At 36.0% G+C, this 23,465-nt stretch overlaps 4 protein-coding genes and 1 pseudogene across 11 annotated transcripts; 2 read left to right on the forward strand and 3 right to left on the reverse strand.

Annotated features, from left to right (window-relative positions):
• Nucleotides 1–1,746: 1,746 nt before the first annotated feature.
• Nucleotides 1,747–3,624, forward strand: LOC140967736 (2-methylpropanoate--CoA ligase CCL4-like). Its single transcript, XM_073428455.1, has one exon. It carries the CDS (start codon nt 1,852–1,854, stop codon nt 3,499–3,501), a length of 1,650 nt encoding a protein of 549 aa, XP_073284556.1. The 5' UTR covers nt 1,747–1,851; the 3' UTR covers nt 3,502–3,624.
• Nucleotides 3,625–4,113: 489 nt separating this feature from the next.
• Nucleotides 4,114–6,208, reverse strand: LOC140967753 (2-methylpropanoate--CoA ligase CCL4-like). Its single transcript, XM_073428478.1, has one exon. The coding sequence runs from the start codon at nt 6,084–6,086 to the stop codon at nt 4,176–4,178; it is 1,911 nt and encodes a 636-aa protein (XP_073284579.1). The 5' UTR covers nt 6,087–6,208; the 3' UTR covers nt 4,114–4,175.
• A 2,664-nt stretch (nt 6,209–8,872) lies between these two features.
• On the reverse strand, nt 8,873–10,620 carry LOC140967760 (2-methylpropanoate--CoA ligase CCL4-like; annotated as a pseudogene).
• A 2,700-nt stretch (nt 10,621–13,320) lies between these two features.
• On the forward strand, nt 13,321–18,147 carry LOC140967754 (N-acylphosphatidylethanolamine synthase). 8 transcript variants are annotated; one of them, XR_012173625.1, is made up of 6 exons: nt 13,321–13,590; nt 14,107–14,234; nt 14,837–14,922; nt 15,431–15,568; nt 16,602–17,015; nt 17,837–18,147. XR_012173625.1 is itself a non-coding variant. In XM_073428479.1 (5 exons), the coding sequence occupies exons 1-5, from the start codon at nt 13,385–13,387 to the stop codon at nt 16,905–16,907; spliced, it is 864 nt and encodes a 287-aa protein (XP_073284580.1). In that variant the 5' UTR covers nt 13,321–13,384; the 3' UTR covers nt 16,908–17,346. The 8 variants fall into 8 exon arrangements, 6 of the variants coding, with proteins under 6 accessions (XP_073284580.1, XP_073284583.1, XP_073284582.1 ...); XR_012173626.1 differs by lacking the exon at nt 17,837–18,147 and adding an exon at nt 17,077–17,346; XM_073428479.1 differs by lacking the exon at nt 17,837–18,147 and having other exon boundaries at nt 16,602–17,346.
• Nucleotides 17,861–22,127, reverse strand: LOC140967752 (subtilisin-like serine-protease S). The gene is made up of 11 exons (XM_073428477.1): nt 21,685–22,127; nt 21,502–21,596; nt 21,293–21,390; nt 20,991–21,149; nt 20,417–20,528; nt 19,795–20,323; nt 19,613–19,707; nt 19,274–19,516; nt 19,081–19,195; nt 18,716–18,902; nt 17,861–18,614 (listed from the first exon to the last, which is right to left on the reverse strand). The coding sequence occupies exons 1-11, from the start codon at nt 21,778–21,780 to the stop codon at nt 18,052–18,054; spliced, it is 2,292 nt and encodes a 763-aa protein (XP_073284578.1). The 5' UTR covers nt 21,781–22,127; the 3' UTR covers nt 17,861–18,051.
• Between the last annotated feature and the right edge of the window lie 1,338 nt (nt 22,128–23,465).

The raw sequence follows: 23,465 nt of genomic DNA on the forward strand, positions 1-23,465 counted from the left end.
GATTTTCTATGAATTTAATGTCAATGTAAATATTAAAGTAATTAATTTTAAAAGTAAAATTAAATTGAATTTGAAAATAAAATCAAAATTATAATTATATTGTTTGAGTTAAGTACATTATTAATGACTATATTAAATCAACATAGAAAATGACTTAAATAACCTCATGAACATGATAAATTGTAAAACAAATAAAAGGGTAAAATAGTAAGCTCACATTTCAAACTCATATATTTATAATAGTATTAGATTAATATACAAATAGGATATGATCAATATTAAAATAATATCGATGTCTCCCTTCAGGCAGTGTCTTAAGACATACAATACATAACATAATATTTTTTATGCACTTAGAAAAATCATGTGTGTCTAATTTACTTTAGAAGATATGTAAATTTCCGATTTTAAATGAAATACAACTAGGGCGTATTTCAAATTAGGGAGGACAATGAATTGGATTTGAGTATTTTTTTTTGTCATCCGTCATTATTCCCATATTCTTTGGAAGACTGAATATTAGTCATTTTCTACCCAAATATCATATGATCACATATAATTTCGTTTTTTTCGCATTTGAATTATTGCGAGTAAGGTATGGATATCTACTAAATTATTGAGAACAATAAAGAAAAAAACATAAAAATTAACAAATTAAACATTATAGAAAAATAACAAAATTTTAAAAAAAATTTATCATAACATCATTATTTAACAAAAATAACATCGACTCTATACTAATAATTTTCTTCATCTCATACAACTAATATCATTTTTAAAAAACATATTATAATTGACATCGTAACCGAAAAATCATATATATATATATAATAATTAATTTAGTGGAGTATTCGTATCGACTATGATCAAGATTATTTAAGATCCGCCTTCATCCTCATATCCAAAATTCTCCATACTCGTTATTCATTTATTTAATCGGGTAAAAAATCATCTCCATATCCTCCTTCATTCGAGTCGATTATCGGATTCTCCGTCGAGTTATGAGGAAATTGTCACCATTATTTCAAATTCATCGTAATTATCATTGCATTTATATGGATTACCAATTGATGATTTTAAAATTCACCTAACATAAATAAAATCGAAGCAATCAAATTGATTTAAAATCTATTAATTTAGCAACCACAACTCCAAATCATTTCGTTAAAGAATATTGAAACGAGGTAGCCTCGAATAAACATGGTAAATATTGTTATGAATGAGTGATTCGGTACTTGGTAAAATAGTGCTGTTCACCAGAGGATCGTTTGAGGCATGTAAATTATAGTTCACTTAAAAAACTAGTAAAACTAAATTTATTAACTTCAAATGATATTAACAAAAAACGTGTTTAATGAAGTATAATTGATTATTTTTTAAAAAATTGATCATATTAATATATGTACAATTATTACAACATATACCTATGTATAATAAAATAAAATAAAATAAAATCTATTACTTTTATTAAGAATCGATATAATAAAGACAAAAATAGTGCATTATTCTATTTTTGTCTCTTCCAATTTTACTCTTATGTGATATCAATATTATATTTTTATTTTTATTTTTTTTAATTTCAACAAAAATTTTTGTTTTTTTAATTACAATAATTCAAATAATTCCTCCAATAATTTATCAAATTTCATTTAAATCTTTATATAATTATTTAAAAAATGTACACACCACTTGTGCATAATAGCTAGTAATGAATAAATAATATTCATTGAACTTTGCACCTAATTAAATGACAAGACGAATCTCAATACTCTTATGAAGATCAGAATACTATGGTAGTATCCAAGTCCAACGTCTCCATCTCCAGATTCAGCGGACGGCAACCAGATATTCATGGATCAACTGAATCCCAGCCCTGCGAATTCCAGCCCTCTGACGCCGATTGGCTTCCTTGAGAGAGCCGCCACAGTCTACGCTGATTGCCCTTCCATCGTTTACAACTCCATCTCCTACACATGGTCTCAAACCTATCGCAGATGCTTGAAAATGGCGTCCTCGATTTGTTCGTTAGGCATCATTCCGGGAGACGTTGTCTCTGTGGTGGCTCCGAATATCCCGGCCATGTATGAGCTTCATTTCGCCATACCCATGGCCGGCGCAGTGCTCAACACCATCAACCTGCGTCTTGATTCCCGTACGGTCTCTGTCCAGTTCCGTCATGCTCGACCAAAGCTTGTTTTCGTCGATCATCAATCGGTATCTTTGGTTCTTGAAGCGTTGACTCTGTTCCCAAGTGATTATCGGCGTCCCTTGCTTGTGATTATCACAGAAGGTGAGTCGGAATATCCGATAGCGAAAGGGGATTTTCATGGTAGTTATGAACAGATGATGTCGATGGGTAGTTCAGATTTCAATTGGGTTCGTCCCAAATCTGAATACGATCCATTGACTTTGAACTACACGTCTGGAACTACCTCTACGCCGAAAGGAGTCGTCCACAGTCATCGGGGAACATTCATTGTCGCCATGGATTCATTGCTTGAGTGGTCCGTTCCGAAAGAGCCTGTTTACATGTGGACTCTGCCCATGTTTCACGCCAACGGGTGGAGCTACACATGGGGCATGGCTGCAGTCGGCGGAACCAATATCTGCCTCCGCAAATTCGACGCTTCCGTCATCTACGCCAACATACGCCAACACAACGTGACTCACATGTGTGGGGCGCCGGTGGTGCTCAACATGCTGTCGAACGTTCCAGATGGAAAGCCACTGAAAAGGCCTGTTCATATTCTGACTGCCGGCGCTCCTCCTCCTGCAGCGGTGCTTGCTAAAACAGAGTCACTCGGATTTGTGGTATGTCATGGATATGGCCTGACGGAGACCGGAGGGCTAGTCGTTTGTTGCTCGTGGAAGCAGAACTGGAACAGATTTCCAGCGGCGGAGCGGGCCCGGCTGAAGGCTAGACAGGGAGTGAGAACCGTAGGAATGGCGGAGGTGGATGTAATCGATCCTCAATCAGGGAAGAGCGTGGCTCGAGATGGAAAAACTCTCGGTGAAATCGTGTTGAGGGGTGGATGCATAATGTTGGGATACCTTAGAGATCCCGAAAACACATCGAAATCCATGAAAAACGGCTGGTTCTTCACCGGCGATGTCGGGGTGATGCACCCAGACGGGTACTTAGAAATAAAAGACAGATCAAAGGACGTAATCATCAGCGGTGGAGAAAATTTGAGCAGCGTGGAAGTGGAGTCCGTGTTGTACACGTACCAGGATGTGAACGAGGCGGCGGTGGTGGCGCGGCCGGACGAGTTCTGGGGCGAGACGCCGTGTGCGTTCGTCAGCTTCAAGGAGGGTGTCCAACAAAAGCCGACGGAGAGCGACGTCATAGCCTTTTGCAGAGAGAAACTGCCGCGCTTCATGGTGCCGAAGACGGTGGTTTTTGTGGATGAACTTCCAAAAACCTCCACCGGAAAAATACAGAAATTTGTGCTGAGAAAGATGGCGGCGGCCATGGGGGCTTCGAAGATGAGCAGGCTTTAGTGGGTCGGTTCAGTCCGGAGAATTGCCAACAACTTTAAACTTTATGCAACTAAATAATTAAGGTTTGGTCTAATCGATAACAAATTTTATTTTAATATCAATAAAACTTGAATGTGTCATATTTTGTGAATTGATAGATTTCAAGACTGAAAATAAAATATACTATTTTTTAATTATAAAAATTATTTTATAGAATAATTTTTAAACATATTTTTTTATTAAAACAACTTTTAAAATATAAATTTCTTTGTAAAAAACACTTCTATAAAATTATTTTATTAATATCGTTCAAACGGAGCCAAAGATTCATCGGAAATCTATTATGTCTTTAGTGTGTGTGTGTGTATACACATACTTTTAATTTCATTTATAATTTATTAAACAAACTTACTAAACTGGTTGAGGTACAAATAAGCTTTTAGACTTTATAAAAAAAATGAGTAAAAAGTTGGGCCTCCGATCATTTTCAATTATAGAGATACCAAAAAGAGCATTTAATAAATTGTAAAAGAGTAAGATTTGGTTCGAAGATAGCACAAGTATTAGAAATTATATTTTTCATANTATTATTAATATTATAAATTTATTTTTTATTATTTGTATCCATATAAATTTATTACTAACATCAATTATTTATTACAAAAAGAAATAATGCATAATGAACTAATTTTATTTCAATCATTTATTTTATCGGATTCGCTCACAATTGACTTCGGGGGCAAAGCTTTCGCCATATCTCTGAGCAGAAATTTCTGGAGTTTACCAGTCGCAGTCTTCGGAAGCTCCGCCATGAAAACCACCGTTCTTGGTACCATATAAAGCGGCATCCTCGCCTTGCAGAATTCTCTTATCTCTTTCTCCGTTGGCTTGTCTTTCACGTCCTCCTTCAAACTCACGAACGCGCACGGCGTCTCGCCCCAGAAAGTATCCGGCCGCGCCACCACAGCCGCTTCTTTAACCGCCGGTTGGGAGTAAAGCACAGACTCCATCTCAACACTGCTTAGAATCTCGCCGCCGCATATGATGATATCCTTGGATCTGTCTTTCACTTCTAAGTATCCATCCGGGTGCATCACGCCTACATCTCCAGTGTAGAACCAGCCATTATCTTTCATGCAATACGAAGTTCCTTCGGGATCTTTGAGATATCCAAGCATCACGGATCCACCTTTTAACACGATTTCTCCGTTTGTTGTTCCGTCCCTTTTCACGCTCGCCCCAGTTTCGGGCTCCACAACGTCGGCCTCCGCGAATCCGGTGGTCGCCACTCCTTGTCTTGCTTTCAGTTTGGCTCTTTCTAGGGCTGGCAGATTGTTCCATTCTTTCTTCCACGTGCATGATACCACGGGCCCGCCGGTCTCCGTCAACCCATAGCCATGACTCACGATGAAACCTAATTTCTCCGCCAAGCCGAGAACAGCCACGGGAGGCGGTGCACCTGCGGTCATGATTTGAACTGAACTATCAAGGTGTTTCCCGCCAAGGTAATTTGTAATCATGCTAAGCACCACTGGTGCGCCACACATATGCGTTACTTTGTGCTTGCGTAATGCTTCACAGATGGAGGGTCCATCGACACGGCGGAGGCACACATTAACTCCGCCAACGGCGGCCATGCCCCAGGCGTAGGACCACCCGTTGGCGTGGAACATAGGAAGTGTCCACAGGTACACAGGCTGCTTTGGGACAGACCAATCAAGCAATGAATCCATTGCGATCAAGAATGCTCCTCGGTGGCTGTGCAGCACTCCTTTAGGAGAAGAGGTGGTGCCTGAGGTGTAATTCAATGTAATCGGTTCCCACTCGCTGTCTGGTCTAATCCATTTGAAACCAGCATCACCATTCTCGACCATTTTCTCGTAAATCATCTTGTAATGATCATCGTTCCCATTGATCTGATTATCATCTCCATTATCTTCTGTGATCAGAACTAAAATTGGTGTCTGCAGATTCGGAGGAAACAAAGAAACAGCTTCCTGAACTGACGAAGATGCTTGATAATCAACAAACACAAGTTTAGACTCGCTGTGCTGTAGCAGATTGGAGATCGCTTTCGCATCCAGCCGAAGATTAACATTATTAAGAATGGCGCCAGCCATAGGAACCGCAAAATGAAGCTCACACATGGCAGGGATATTAGGTGCCACTACAGAAACAACGTCGCCTTTCTTGACGCCTAGCGACACAATCGAAGAGGCCAATCTCACACATCTGGCGTGAGTTTCAGACCATGTATAAGTTTTCTCGTTGTGAATAACAGAAGAGCAGTTTCCATAAACAACAGCAGCCCTTTCCAAGAACCCTATAGGGGTGAGAGGTGTTGAATTCGCCGCAGAAGATCTCCGCAACACCTTGTGTTCTGTTAATCGTTCAGTTTCTTGAACGACAGATTCAACAGATTTTTTATTCATGAGAGGCACGGATTCTGAAGGTTGAATGATGCATTTTGTTGCAGCCCTGGAATTAAACTTTTTACAACTCGGTTTCCATGATTTCTTCCACGGGAGGGTGTGAGTTTCTTGGAGATATGGTGACGAAAGAAGCCTAGAATTATAATTTGCAGGAGATTGCTTAAGTGGATACATGGTTCTGGTTTGCCAGCTGCAAGCTTGCTCTTTGATTATGAATAATATAAGCTTTGTAAAAATATAATAAGATATGTTGAATTAATGTAGCTGCTTATTACCATTAATTGATAGCATGCATCTATTCAGGGGAAATTAGATAAAAATTTAGGTATATTGACTTTTTCTTTTGATTAATCAAATATTCAAAGTTTGATTTCATAAATTAATTTTTTTTTTAGGTTTTTAGTCATATCTCATTAAAATATTAATGTGACACAAAAAAACTTTCTAAATAATACAAAGATTGCTGGCGTTACATCATAAAGTATTCATATATCAGAGTTCAAATAAAAAATCGAGTTATGCTATATGTACCATTAGAGTTATACAAATGATTACACATTAATTTTGAGATTACAAAACTATGTACCCAAAATAATTACACGTTGTGTTTGAAAGTTTGACGTGTTAAGGTGGGGGATTGTGCTCGTAAAGTTTGGCTCTTATATATTTGTTAGTCTTTTTATGTGTATTTAAACCTATATATGTAGTTACTTTTATATAAAATGTAATTAGGTTGATATCACTGTTATCGAATTTAAATTTGGTACATAGAGCTTTAACTAATTGTTGGCGGAGGGTTGGTTACACTATCCCTAATTTCCTAAACAAATATGTAGAGCTTCATAGCGTAGGTCACCAAAATAGAACTTTCAAGTGCTTAATAATTTAATGGATGAAGTTGGACCATTACTAGTTTTGTAGTTAATGTTATGCAAAAACTTGTATCAGACGGTATTACGAGTCGTATTTTGTGAGACGGATATCTTATTTGGGTCATCAATGAAAAAGTATTACTTTTTATGCTAAGACTATTACTTTTTATTGTGAATATCGGTAGAGTTGACCCGTCTCACAGATAAATATTCCTGAGACCGTCTCACAAGAGACCTATTCTTATGTTATATGTCACATCCCAAGCTGAGCATGTGCTTGCACGGCTACACAATGGATATCTATAATAATTATTTCGTATTCGTCTCTACTTTTAAAAAATATTAACCCAAGATGTTATAAAAGTTCGTTATACATCATTATAAACTTATTTTAAATATTTAATTTTTATCATATGGGATAAGCGGTATCATGATATGCATGTAACACATAGGTAATTTGGATTTCATGCATGCATTTAATTAGTTAAGTGTAAGATTTATTTGAAGGAAAGTATAAGTCATTGGATTGGTTGTAGACCAGACCACACCCGAAATTGCAGCAAAAATTGTCCCTTTTACTTTGTTATTATGTAACAATTGGAATAAAATCTCTATACCCTCGTACAGTATATGCGAACCGTTTTTTGAGAGATGAATATTTGAATGATTGTTTAATTACTAATATTGAAAATGATATATTTCATAGCTTGTCGGATGAAGTTATTATTAAATTTTTTTAAAGAAATGTCAAGTCATACGTGTCAATTGTAAGTTAAATTTGAAATTAAAAATATTATTTAAAATTCTTTATTAAATTTTAATTTTTAGTTATATGATTTTTTCATATATATTTATGATAAATTATTCTCTGCCGTCCACAACCAAATTTCTAGATCTATCTTTGTCAAATTCATTCATCCAAATGTAACTTAAAAGAAATTTTTTTTTTATAAAGGTAAGATTTGGGTGGAAGACTCGAAACAAATAATATCTATATCAATGTGACGTCTTTTACTTCTTTCATTTAGAATATATTTTATTTCTATATGAAAATGGAATATATATTTTATATACGAGAAAAATGAAATATAATATCTAAGTACTGTTGGGTCCAAAAGAAAAATAATTCTTGAATCCATGAGAAAAATGGATTTTCAGCCCATTTCATGGTTGATGATATTTAAACAACGGTTGGGCCATTATCTGGTCATCGGGGGCACATGCCAGTAATACATCATATCCTGAATTTCCAAACTCAATTGTAATAATTCTCTTTACCAACTTAAAAATAAAATAAATAAATAATAATAATCAAAACTATTAATATAGTATTATGGTTTCATAATAACCATATTTGTCGTATCATTTTTCTTAATTTAAAAAGTGTACTTTCTCACATTTAAGTTTCAACAAAAACTCTTATGATCGACTGTCTCACGAGTCAATTTTATTAGAATGATCTCGTGCATGTCCTAACAATGAAATCGAAGATATTAAAATTTCAGAAATCGAAATCGAAATCGAAATCGAAATCGAAATTTATATGACTATTATATCTCCCCAAAAGTTGCAGAGAAATGGAAGAGATGGAGATTGGAAAACACTTGTAATCAATCATGTCTCAAGGGCCGAGGAGCTCAATAGAAATTTGTTCGTGTGGATTCAATCGATAATGGGTGAAGGAGACGGGTTCGACAGATTCAAATGAGAGGTTTAAAATAATCTCATTTCCCGTCTCATGTTATAGTTAGATGTATCATGTTAAAATGAGCCCATTTAAGACTGGGCTGAAGTTAAGTATTAAGTTTATGGGCCGGATGAGTTTTGGGAATGAGCTATGGGCTAAAATTTTTAATATATTCAAAACACAAGACTAAAAGCCCAAAAATCTAGCCTGGGCTGGAGCCCACCCCAACCGTCCCTGCCCACAACCTAATTACTCAAACAACTGAAATCAATAACAAGCGGATTTTCTTAAAATAAGGTTTGAATAAATATTTTACCTTATTGATGGAATGAAAATGATGTTGGGAATTTACAGTGGAACACACTCAATTCCATAATAATTTATTATATTGTAGAGCCCTTTCAACTTCCATTAATGGAGCTTGTTGGATTCGCCCACACTCGTCTTCGGGGACAAAGCTTTAATTTCGCCATATCTCTGAGCAGAAATTTCTGAAGTTTACCAGTGGAAGTCTTCGGAAGCTGAAAACGACCATTCTTGGGACCATATATAAAGCGGCGTCCTCGCCTTGCAGAACTCTTTTATCTCCTTTTCCGTTGGCTTATCCATCACGTCCTCCTTTAAACTCAAGAACGCGCACGGCGTCTCTCCCCAGAACGTATCCGGACGCGCCACCGCCGCCGCCTCGTTCACCGCCGGGTGGGAGTAAAGGACGGCCTCGACCTCCACGCTGCTCAGGTTCTCAACGCCGCAGATGATGATATCATTGGATCTGCCTTTCACAGTCACTTCTAAGTATCCATACGGGTGCATCACGCCTACATCTCCAGTGTAGAACCAGCCATTATCTTTCATGCAAAATGAAGTTTCTATCACGGATCCACCTTTTAACACGATTTCTCCGATTGTTGTTCCGTCCCTTCTCACGCTCGCTCCGGTTTCGGGCTCCACTACGTCGGCCTCCACGAATCCGATGGTTGCCACTCCTTGTCTTGATTTCAGTTGAGCTCTTTCTAGAGCTGGCATATTGTTCCATTCTTGCTTCCACGCGCATGCTACGACAAGCCCGCTGGTCCCCGTCAACCCGCAGCCATGACTCACGAAGAAACCTAATTTTTCCGCCAGGCCGAGAACCGCCGATGGAGGTGGAGCACCGGCAGCCATGATTTGAACAGGACTATCAAGGGGTTTCCCGCCAAGGTAATTAGTTATCATGTTTAGCACCACCGGTGCGCCACAGATATGCGTTACTTTGTGCTTGCGTAATGCTTCACAAATGGAGGGTCAATCGACACGGCGCAGGCACACGTTAACTCCGCCAACGGCCGCCATGCCCCAGGCGTAGGACCACCCGTTGGCGTGGAACATAGGAAGCGTCCACAGGTACACAGCTGCCTTGTTACAGACCAATCAATCAATGAATCCATTGCTATCAAGAATGCTCCTCGGTGGCTGTGCAGAACTCCTTTAGGAGAAGAGGTGGTGCCGGAGGTGTAATTCAGAGTAATCGGTTCCCACTCGCTGTCTGGACGAATCCATTTGAACCCTGGATCACCGTTTTTGACCATTTTCTCGTAAATCATTTGGTAATGATCATAACTCCCGTTGATCTGATTATAATCTTGATTATCTTCTGTGATCAGAACTAAAATCGGGCAAACTACTCCAAGTCTGACGAAGATGATTGATAATCTACAAAAACAAGCTTAGACTCGCTGTGCTGGAGCAGAATGGAAATCGCTTTCGCATCCAGCCGAAGATTAACATTATTAAGAATGAGGAACCGCAGAATGGAGCTCACACATGGCAGGGATATTGGGCACCACTACAAAAACCACGTCGCCTTTCTTGATACCTAGCGACCCAATCGAAGAAGCCAATCTCACACATCTGGCGTGAGTTTCACACCACGTATAAATTTTCTCATAGTAAATAACAGAAGTGCAGTCTCCATAAACAACAGCAGCCCTTTCCAAGAACCCTAGAGGAGTGAGAGGGGTCGTATTTGCGGCACAAAATCTTCTCTTCATCTTGCTTTCTGTGTAGCGTTCAGTTTCTTGAACGACGACAGGTACAGATTTGTTATTCATCAGAGGCACAGATTCCGGAGTTTGAATTATGCATTTTGTCACAGCCTTGGAATTAGACTTTTGACAACTAGGATTCCATGATTTCTTCCTCAGTGGGTTGTGTGTTTCTTGGAGAATGGTGACAAAAGAAGCCAAGAATTATAATTTACAGGAGATTGCTTCAGTGAATACATGATTATTCTGGTTTACTAGCTGCAAAGTTCGTTGGAAAAGATAGTCAAATTAAATAATTTTTCTTATAGGAGAAGGATTGATTCTTTTCTCTTTAGCGATAATATCGGATCAAAATATTTCCACGATATCAACAACGATAATAATTATGAAGAAAATGACACAAAGATTTTTTTACCTGTAAAACCCAAATTAGGGAAAAAACACGAGACCGAAGTCCAACAAAAGAAATCTCCACTATATCAATAATGGGTACAAAGCGTTCTTACAATAATAAGAGATAACAACAACTCTCCCTAGAACAACTTAGTGGACACCAAGAACTTCAAGAATAATTAATCTTGGATGACATATTCAATATCACTTTTAAAGTGGAACTCACACAACTCTAATCAAATAGAAAATTCGTTCTGATGTGAAAGATCGGACATTGCCGCAACCACATAGCATACTAAAATTTATCTAAATCACTAGGCTATACAACACTCAGTTGCTTGTGTTTTTGCTTGTCTTGGGATGGGTGGATGAATGCAAATGTATGGCTATTTATAAGAAAAATTTTGGGTTTGGTGAAGTGAGAATGATGGATGTATTTTCAAAGTTTGGTAGCCAAACTTTGAACCAAACTTTGAAAAATGGTTTGAATACAAATTATGCTTAAATTGTCCACTATTCTCCCACTCAAGCTTCATTTTGTAGATTCAAACAGACCTGTCACATTTCTACAGTTTTCCAGCTTTTCTTTGAACAATGACTTCGTAAACATATCAGAACCATTATCATCGGTATGTATCTTCTCAAGATGTAACAATTTCTCGTTCAACGCATCTCGGATCTAATGATACCTTACATCAATATGTTTTTTTTATTTACGTGAAAGTCATTTCGAAATTTTTATAGGTCCAAAAGCAATTTTTAACTAGCTTTTCCATCTTATATTAAATAATCATAATTTCGTGTTCATAAATTGTGATTAGAATAACTGATCTTCATACTAATTGTGTTCATTAAATAGTTAAAATTGAAAAAACGGACCAAACTGTAAAATTCGGTTTTAACGGTTGAATAGACGATTTCGGTTTGTAAATTTAAATACAGAAAAAAAACCGAACGACTATTTTACATATATATTAAAATATTTAAATTTTGTATATATAATATATTCAATTAAAATAGACAAAAGGATAATATTTATTCATTCAAGAGATCATGAACTTTAATACAAAATATTAAATTGATGCTTTTAAATCATTTTACTCTATTTATTATATATCATTATATTTTGATTATATTTATTTTAAATTGTTAGTTTTATTTAATTATCAAATCGTTCATTTTTAGGTATTTTAAAAAAATATTTAAATATTTATTGACAATTTATTCTGAAACATAGTAGTTAAAATTTATTATTTAATTTAGGTCTATGCTATATTAATATTTAATATAAAAATAAATGTTTCAATTGCTATTTGGTTTATAAGTTGTGTATGCATTTATTAAAGGACTTATATACATATATATCAAGTAATGTGTAACAACCAAAATCTTGGTATTATATATTAAAGACAGTTAATGAAATATTTTGTTTATTTTAAATCAACCTCTAATAATACATATTATGCTTTAAATTAAAAAGCATAATTTTTATAGGTGGATGATTGTCATTCCATTGCACTTGTTTCTTTAAATATTTGCATATAACCAACCTTTGATGCTGAGGAAACATTAATATTAAAACTTATACTCATAATAACTGCTTCAATTTTTGTAATTTTAGCGAGAAGTTGGAAGTAAGAAATTAGATAATTGAAAGAGATATATGTTACATATGTTAAAAAAATTGTTGTAATTTTACTAAAAATTAATTTTTGACGCAATATTTGTACTTTTATTTATGAAAACTCTGCTTTTGATTCTCAGTTCTCGTACACTTCTTTATTAGCGACTGAGACACACGTGTTGCGTGTAACATAATATTAGATATTTGAAATATTGTTTAATCAATTTATAGAATGAATCTTAGACATTTGTAATTTGATATGAATATCATAATTAGTGTATTCGTACACATTGTTGTATATACCAAAAAATTTATTTTTTTATTAAACTTAATTTCAATATATGGTAGAAAAAGAAAGGTTTTTTTTTTTGTTGAAAAAGAGGAGAAAAAGGAAAGTAATTTTGTTGTCATATTCAAATAGTTTTTCTAACCCTCTCGATTATTATAACGTAGAATAGATAATCTCTAAAAACATCACTTCAAAATAACTAGAAATTCTTTCACATACTCCTTAAATGAAACTATTAATAAGAAATAAATTAAGAATAATACGAAACCAGATTTTTATAATAAAATTTATTATTAAAATTAATAAGAAATATATTGTTAATAAAAGTAACTTTAATGAATTAATAATAAGTATAATTAAAAAATATAATTTAAGATTTTTTTTAAAAAAAAATTAGAAGGAGGGGCCGGGCTTATAAATCCGGTCCTTAGGAAGCGGGGATCTTAAATCCCGGTTTATTATAAATTTAATTTTTTTTGTTGTTTTATAAACAAAATCTTTTACTATTTATATTATTTAATTTAAAAAATAAAAACCACAAGAAATCAAAAAATTGGAAAACGGTCACGTCGGCGGCGGCGGGATGAGGAAGATGGAGTGGGCGGCGAGAGCGGACCACCTGGGTGGAGTACCTCGGAAGCTAGTGTTCTTGGCCGTGGGAGCACTCTCTAAGGCAGTAGTAAATCTGTTCAATACCACCACAGTTTACAACGTCGAAACCCTCCTCCGCCTCGTCCGATCCCGCCCTTCCGGCGTCCCGTTACTCACTGTCAGCAATCACATGTCAACGTCAGTTATTCTCTATGTAATTTTCTTTTCGAAATAAAGAAAGTACCTCTTTCGATTTGAATTTGATCCTGCTTTCTCAGGAGTCGAGTTTTATTGAAAAAGCATGTTAATTTTGGACAGTTGATTACTTCTGGTGGTAGAACCACTGGATCTTTGCATTCATCGAGTTTATTATTATCTCCATGAATTTTTATTGAATAGCCTTAATAACGACGACCTTTGGGTGCAAGAAATCTAGCATTCAGCTTACAAGTCTCGTTGAAAGATTTGGTTTTTTGTGTAGTGTTCTTCAAGAATTTAATGTTTATGTCATTTAGTTGGATTTTACAATGCAATAACAGTCTTATCTTGAATCAGTAGTGAATGTCACTGAAACATTTGGTTTCTATGCATTTTGTATCTTTAGAATGTAATGCTTATGTCGTCTTATTGGATTTAACACTGGAATGATATTCTTATCTCGAATCATGCAGCAAGAATCAAGTTCTCAACTTATTACAGTTTCTATTGATTCAGGATGGATGACCCGTTGATGTGGGGGCTTAAGGATTTCCCAATCACGGACCCAAAGTTAGGTAGATGGGTACTAGCTGCAGAAGACATATGCTTCAAAAAGTCCATGCTGTCGTATTTCTTCCGACTTGGTGCGTTTTTTTCATGTTTCAATGGTTCCTTGATTGATGAATGAGTGATGTGGCTATTTATTATATTTCATGGCCACAACTACATCACAACGACTGTTATATTGTTCTGATTCAGATTTTTTGACAAACTCAGTTGTGAATGGTTCAGCTACTTTAATCAAGAACTTAAACTTGTAACTAAAGCACACCAGAGGGAAGTGGGAACTGTAGATTTGGCTCTAGGATGAATATATCAAAACATCCCGTGGTTCTGATTTTTGAAAACTGATGTCTCTTATTCAAGATTTTACTGCTGGTTGTCTACGGGTGACTCATGTACTTTGACACTAGTCCATCTTAACGATTACATGGCATGTCTCTTTTTATTATTTTCGATTAGATTTAATTGTTTAAGATATTAATCACCATGCATATTATTGTTGAAGCCGGACATTTAAGTTGAGAATCAATCCCACCAGAAACTTGAAAATACACACGCAAGGTTGTTGCTGTTGTTATTTTATCTTATGTAACTTTATTCTAGTAGTAAGTTATTATTGATTTCTTCAAATTTTGTGATATGAACTCGAGTTTGTCTAATTCATCGAGTGTAAACTTTATAGGTAAATGTATTCCGCTAACAAGGGGAGGTGGAATCTATCAGGAGCATATGAATGAGGCTCTTGACTACTTGAGAGATGGATCTTGGGTTCTCTATTCACTCAGTTCTTTTTCTACATATTTGAAAATATACCTCCTTTACTTGATCGTACAAACTCACACAAAGGTTTCCTGAATGCAGAAACAATCATATGTGAAACAACTGTGATAAATATCTTGGATTTGCGCAGGATATGTGTATACTATTGTGCATGGCTTAACAACTAAAGAAGTCAACGTTAGGCATTTCCTGTTTGTAACTACTTAATATATCTTATAGCTTCAACCGCAAAAATTTTATCTGATGATGACATTTTGGTGGAATCTGTAATGCTCAAGTAAGGGAATGATTTGGAGTGACTCGTGTGTATTGTCATACTTGATGTTTGTTTTGCTGTAAGTCTGGCATGTAGTAAGCTTACACGAATCCATGGAATACAAATACCGTGGGCACAAAATGAAATTATTGCCCAGTGTCTGTTCTGAGCCTTCGGTTAGTGGTTTGTCTGGATTGAGTTATAGTTCTGAAGTTTTTCTCTCTCAACTCAAACAAACAGTTGCATACATTTCCAGAAGGAAAAGTGTGTCAAGAAGATGCACCTATACGAAGATTGAAGTGGGGGACTGCCAGTCTCATTGTTCGAGCCCCCATAACTCCAATAGTTTTGCCTATAGTTCATAATGGTTTTGACAAGGTAATCCTTCTTGTCAAAAGTCTAAAGTAAGTGATCCCTACCATTGAAAAATTTGTGCCTTTTCATTTCTTACTTTGTATAATGATCATCATGCTTTCCTTTTTGTATTAAAACTGGTCGATCTATCTTCTTTGCATGAGGCCAACATCATCTTAGTCTGCTGGGTGTTGAGGTTTGGAGGCAGTTTTTTTTGTTTTAATGTCTTGTCAATATCAACTACGATGACTTGCTTGCATACTGATCAGGGATGTGACTTTCACACGTTTCATATTGTTGAATCAATGAGGAAAACATTGAATTGAGGTATTATACCATGTAGTACTTAGATGAACAAACTGTTGGTGCATCAAAAGTGATAGCTGAGGAAATAAAGGACCGGTTTTTATAAAAATAATAACAATAATAATACATGTAGATTCTCCGTGAAGGACTACTTATTTATAATTTATGTAACAACTGAACATAATTGGAAAATATCAGTTATGTTAGAAATGTCTTTCAAATCACGTCCTTAGTTTATCCAGGAGAATTCCTTTTATGTTCGTGTTTGTTTTGCTTTCTATATGGAACCTATTATTCTGTGTATATGAATGCCATTCACTAATAATACCCACTCTATATCTGAGTCACCTACTTAGGAGTCAGTTTGGCCGACGTAAAAAATTTGAGTTCCCATGAAAAACAGGGTTGGGCTTTCTTGGCATTCTCGAGAGAGTTGCAAATAAACTTCTGGCAATAGATATCGTATGTTTTGGATTTGAGACAGTTTCGTATGTAAGGTGGACTTCACTATTAAAATGCTGTATATAATTTTGGTACTTATGCTAGTGATTCGTTTACAAACAGTCTGGCTCATGAGAGTGTGGTACTCAAAACTGATTCTACGCTTTTTGAATGATAATAGCACCTAATTTATGAAACGTTTTAGATTTATCGAACTTTTCATGGTGCAGGGCAATTATTCTGTGTATCTGATGGTTGATATCTGTAATTCCTCCTAATTCATCTCCTATCTCCTCTATTGTATTTACAGGTAATGCCCGAGAAGTATATCTTTGGAAGAAGACCTCCTTTTCCCTTGTGGAACAGGGAGATAAGGATAGTTATCGGTGAACCAATGATATTCGACATCCCTAAATTAAAGCCGAGAGCTGTAGAGATGTCAAGGGATTTATCGTTTTCTAGTGTTGGATGGCCCAACACCACTCCTTGTGGACTCGATGAAGCAGCACAAAGATGTCTATATAAAATTATTTCAGAACGCATTCAGGTGGCCATGGAGGATTTGCGGAATGCTGCTTCTTCTGCTGGTAAAACATTTCTAAATGCACGCAACTGAGTCTTGATGGTTTGAGGATGGAACAGCATCTTGCCGAAGTTTCGAGTTCGTTTTTCGTCCAGGATCTCGGTATATTTTTAGCTCGGGGATTTTTCCATAAACTTGGAGGTCAGTTTACCTTTTATTAAGTTCAGTGATTATCTTTTACTGTAATTTTTCTAAAATCCAGGCTTCTTCTGAAATTTCGAGTGCTAATCCATGTTTAGTATTGTAACTGGGAAACATTTTTGTATCATGGCAAAGTTTTGATCATTGCTAAACCCGTGGCGCTTCCGGCTTTAATGGGGGATTTTAACGTCAGGTGATTGACAAGTTGTATTAATATAATTGATGGTATAAATTAGTTAAAGTTAATACAAAATTTTATTTATGATACTAATTGTAATTTATCATATAGTCGAAATATTCTCTATTTTTATTGAAATTGATATTTGATTTATATTTTTTTAGCTATGTTATTTTAACTAATGCTTATTATATATTCATTTTTCTCTTTTTAAAAGTTGATAAACTCAGAGAAACAATTTAAAGGGGATTTTATTTACAGTAATAACTATTAAATTATTAATGTCCACAATTAATCGGACTTTTTAAGTATTATTATAAATTTATATAGAATTCTTAATTAATTAATAATGTATAAAATGAACCTTGTATTTTTCAAAAAGATAGTTTAAAAGCATGGTGGTGGCGGTGCATGGCATATGTGATACTAAATTAAATTGTTAATGCCATGCTAAATTTAATAGTAATCTAATAGACATGAATAATTTTGTGATATGCTTCTCAAAAAAAAGTGTTGTCAAATTTTGTGGTTTGCTTCTCAAAAAAAAAAAAAAAAAAAAAAAAAAGTGGTTTGCTTTCCTTGACAAAAAAAACAAAGAAATTTGTAGTTTGCTCCCAAATAACCTTCCGATATTGTTTCGTAGGAAATCCAACTGGGCAAACACTGCTTTCGCAAAATTTACCAGAAAATGAAATTTGATAGGTGAAAGAAGTAAAAAATAGCTGATATAACTCTACAATGGACACAGCAGTACAATTGCAAGAAGTAGACTAGTTGAATCTTGAAAGCGATCAACCAATCAAGTTTGAATTGGCAACCAGATTACCTCATTTCCCAGTTGTTTAAAATGAGGCCCCTTTATGCCATTAAACTTAACTTGGAACGTGTAACCCGCACAACCAAGGGGCTGGTAACCCAAGATCTTTTGTTCCTCCATGACAAGGACCCGAAAACGTAATCTTCAACCGGACCTTTTACCTCAAACTTCACGGTGAAATTCATCTTCTGCAAATACCTTGTGAAGACAAGTCTTTTAGGCACTACGGTAACATTTATCCCTGCGGGAGGAAACAATACTGCTCTGTAGATACTTCTTGGGCCTCCCACATTAGTCACCGTTCGACTGATCATAAACGTCTTTTTCAGATTGGGAACCGTAATTGAGGGATAGTTAAGGCTAGATGGTGTTGTGAAGGTTGGACTGCAAGTGCTGTTGTCTCCTGTGATCATACGAAGAGATCTCTCGCTATAACCGATGGAGCAGAGAAACGCTTTGTAATCTGTGGGTGTTGAATCATAAATTAGTCCTGGATCCAGAACCGTTCTTGGGTTTATAAAACCAGAGCCTAAATCAAATGCATTTGCCTTTCGTCCGTCAGGGCCTGCTGTAATTGGTTTCCTATGCTTGTCCAGCATAGTAGCTGCACCAAACTTTGTATACTTAGATTCTTCATTAAAAAATCGTGACGCTCACACATGCATCTTTTAAGCAGAAATTTGCTTTAAGCTTTTCTTTTTTTACCCGTAGTCATGAGTGCAGATTTGATGGCAGATGGGGACCAAGACTTGTGGATGGCTGTTATCAAGGCAACAATTCCGGTTACATGGGGACAAGCCATTGAAGTTCCAGAAAGTATGTTGAAATTAATTTTTGAAATTGCCGGAGACCAGGATGCCAAGATATTCAATCCAGGTGCCGCTATGTCAGGCTACATATTTGGTACACGTGCAAGGCAGGAATGAGAAACGGTTAAAGGGAAACCTTAGTGTAACATTTCTTGCTTCATGATTGACAAACTAAAGGGCAGTAACTTGGTATTTCTGGTTATACAAAAAGAGAACGAAAAGATAACGTAGAAAATAAGAATCTTGAAGAATGAATGTTACCTTAAGAATTTCAGGAGTTAATGTATTCGGACCCTTTGAAGAAAAGGGTGCTACTTGTGGAGCAATATGGGATCCTAAAACAGTCTTGGCAGAAAGAATCATCGAGGTGGCATTCCTGTTTCCATAACTCAATCAGTGAAAAGGGATTTAGAAATTTAAGAAAATCATTAAGATTCTTTGGGACAGAACAAACCGTGTTTTATTTATGTATGATAGAATCTTGTTTCCAGTTTCTTTTCCAACAATTCCTGCTGGAATTACAAAAGGGACAGCAACATCTTTATCCTCTTCATCTATAAGAATCATTCCAACTCCTCCAGCTTCTTTAACAACCACGCTTTTTGCCAGCTTCGACTCTGTTGAGCTCCCAGCATGTCGGCACACCAGAACTTTATTTTTGGCCTTCGTGCTATTCAAAGAGCTATCCAAGCAGTAGCTAGTATGATGAACACGAAAGACTAATATAACTTGAGATTTCAGATGGAGGTTTAATATCAAGATTGAACACGAAACAAACTACCTTTTGATTCACCTGGATTGGTAAGGAGTGAAGTATCCCGCATAAGCTTCAGAAGCGGAGATGATCCTTCTTGAAATATTCATTTTCGCTACACTCAGACTTTCACCCTATTTGAGATTAAAATGGTTGAAATCACAGAGTATCAAAGATTTAACTTTGCTATTACAACCAATTAAGGGTTTTAATCTGGTTACCAAGAAATGAGCTCCATTTCCGAGAAAGATATCCGATGCAAAATCCCTATCTGTTGAGCATGCTGCCACGGTGATCAACCAAGGAGCAAGATTTGTTGCAGAACCCGGATTTCCTTTGTTTCCAACTGAGGCAACCACAGTTATCCCATGGCTAACAGCGTGAAACGATCCCACAGAGATGGCATCACTAAAATAATCCATCGGAGGTTCATCTGACCCCAAGGAAACCGATAAAACATGCACGCCGTCTCGTACCGCATCATCAAATGCAGCCAACAAATCAACATCATAGCAAGCCGAGCTCCAGCACGTCTTGTATACAGCAATTCGAGCCAATGGAGCTCCACCTCTGGCTCCACCGGTTGCCAGACCCTTGTAATTCATGTTAGCAACATAACGACCAGCAGCAATCGAAGCTGTGTGGCTCCCATGGCCAGAGCTGTCCCTTGGAGATTTGTAAGACATAGTTTCATCCGATTCTTCTTCGGCTTCGTAGCCACTCAGGTAGTATTTGGCACCAATCAATTTCCTTGAGGAAGACAAAGTAATCAGACCTTCAACTCTAATTAATGAATTCAAGAAATCCAATAATATGTGACGGTAGGATTAAAATGATATAGACCTGTTGCATGTAGAAATGTTGAATGCTTCCCCTGCTTGGCATTGTCCCCTCCATCCATCCGGCACTGGGGGCATTTTAACATCACTAAAACTTGGGGACTCTGGCCAAATTCCTGAGATATAAATGGCCTTGTGTAAATCCCAAGATTTAATTTTTAGATTACAAGAAAGGGAAAGAGCAAGAGTGAATTTTGATTATCCAAGAAAATTTACTAGTTCTCTGTAAGGATAAAGATGCACTTTATATGATATCGGATTTTTTCAGCAAGGCAACACACAGTAGCAAGGATCGCGCAAACCAATTGATATAATTATGATATCAGATGGAAAATAAATCTTTTGAGTAGAGTAAAGCTAGTTTTAAAACTACATTTACCAGGTAAAATTTAATTTAATTGCTATCTCTCACTAGCCTTTAACTCGCTCAATCACGGCAGTCAGTCAAACAGACAATAATGTAAACAATAAAAAAAAAATAAAAATAAATTTGGCAGATGCTTTGAAACCACAAAAAGTAAAGCTTAAAAAAGCAAGTGTTTGTTCCATGCTACTCTGTAATGCATTTAAGAACTCACCAGTATCAATAAATCCGACGATGACATTAACTTGATTCTTGGTAGAATAACCTGGGATCTCCATTGTTTCTTCAGCATTGAGTCCCATGAAATCCCAAGAATGTGTGGTGTGAACACTCCTTTTTGTATTGGGAAACACAGATACCACTCCGGGCATTTCTGAGGAGCAACGATAAGATTAGTACTGAATTGAAACATGTTCGGTTAATATTGTGACCCCATATATATTTCGAATCATTAGCCAATCTTTTCACCAGGAATTTAACAAAAGTTCCATTTAGTTGCAAAAATAGAGCGCTTGCCTGCCACTTCAGAAGCTTGTTGATCAGTCAACTTGGCAGCAAAGCCCCTAAAACCATATCTATAACTGTAAACATGAGAAGCCTTAGCTTGCTCCACACTGCGTTTTGCAGCAATACATGTATTGGCATCAAGAACAAAAAAGCGATCAATTAGTCCAAAGATGGGGGGAAAATACCGAAAAATCGAGAGACATAGTACGAAAACGAACCTTCCTCCATGAACAGCAGAAAGAATTTGATGGTTTTGCCTTAAAATATCATCTGGGTCGGCACTACCTGTGCTGCCCATGTACACCACATACAACTGGAGAAAACAGACACCATCACTTTTTAACATCTTCAATATCAATACATTTACAATCCCAGATTGGGAAAACTTGAACAAAATTTACCTTAGACGAACAAGATGAGCTAATCCCTGCGAGGAAAATGAATAGCAATAGATACAGTTCAAAACCAGTCTGTTTAATATTTGCCAAAGAACCCATTTCGTATATCCTTGCTTATGATGAACGGATGGCGGAGAAAGAAGCAGAGTAATCAAAACAGCATCAGAGCAAAGAGACGCAGGAAAATGGAGATAGCAAAATTGTTACAACGGTGAAAAGCTGTATATGGACATAATAATGATGATGTACCATGATTGAAAAGGTATTTTCACTACTGAATTGTATGATTCGGATTGAAAGTTAGGAACCACTGGAAAAAAAGGGAAGAAAACAAAACGTGAAGGAAGGATGAAGAAGGTGGCGTTTGCTTTTAAGTAACTGAAACAACCCCCACCCACGAGGTTGACACCCGCGCCGTTATCCACATCACACCGTTTGAAAAGTATTCCTTTTGCTTAGATTTCTGCCAACGTTACATTATTTTATACCTTGCTTTTCCTCAAAATTCGCCCTTGTTTCAGGTGAACAACGACGAATGTTGTTGGGGTTCGTGTCTATCATTTTTTTTATTACAAAGAAGACTCGAACCTAGACCAAGTGGGGGCAATGGTGAGATTAACCAACTGGGCTAAGCCCAGTCTCGTGTCTATATTTTTGGCACACCGTGTGTTTGTACAAGATGATTGATCTACGTATATGTCAAAATAAAAAAATAATTATGTAAATAATTATGTATTTTAAATTTTTTATTTTCAAGTCACTGATCATCTTATATAAAACAAAAACTAAAAGTATTATTCTCAGTGTAGCCTAGACTTAGACTGACTCTCATTTTGCTAACGGAAATTGTGGGTCAACATATTTTTTGTTCCGATGAATGACCTTTTTCCTCTCCACACGTTTGAGATATAATCCTAGGTCTTCCGACAATGACCGAATGACTTGTAGCAACTCTTTCGTTTTCGTTTTCGTTTTCATTATAAAAAAAATCTTACTATGTATTTGTCTTCACTAAAAATTTGTTGATCGAAGATGTTATAATTTATTGTAAACTCTTATAAACTATTTAAGATGTATGTAGATAAGGGTATTAAAATCACTAATTCTTCAAAACTCAACGACCTCGTCGTAACACAACTCATCAATGATCGATCCAAATGTCAAACAAAATTATAGCACAATGTCAAATGTGTTCGAATAAGAACAACAAATGAAGTATGGTTTTTCATTAATGTTCCCCTTTGTCGGAGTTTGAAGACAAACAGTTAATATGTTCCACTTACATAACATAGTTATATGGTCGGTCTGTGACCTCTGGATGTTAAAGGTGCTCTTGGGGCGATCTCGTAACCCAAAGATTTCTTAGTAAAAACCATTGTATCATCAAGTATTCAATTAATTAGATAGAATGACTCAAAAAATCTTTTTAAAATTTATTTACCGGCCGTCGAGAAGCAACTCCTATAAATAGATGGGAGTGTAGAACTTTGTTCCATTAACTTAAGATGTGGTTCATGTAAAACTAGTAATTTGCCTCGTATAAAATTTATCACCCGATGTTTCGAATTACAATCATCTTTGATATCATTATCTCGTGATTTAGGCCCAATCTCACATGAACATGATTATATAATGAGTTTATTTCGCAATTATTTCATATATATATTCTTACTTTATAAAAATATTAAAACAAATCGTTATAAAAGTTGATCACAATATCTCATGATACTTAATAAACATCCATTTGACATCTATATGATATATCATATATGGATATTACGTTC

This window comes from Primulina huaijiensis, unplaced genomic scaffold, assembly GCF_012295235.1.
Source record: "Primulina huaijiensis isolate GDHJ02 unplaced genomic scaffold, ASM1229523v2 scaffold27947, whole genome shotgun sequence".
NCBI lineage: Eukaryota > Viridiplantae > Streptophyta > Magnoliopsida > Lamiales > Gesneriaceae > Primulina > Primulina huaijiensis.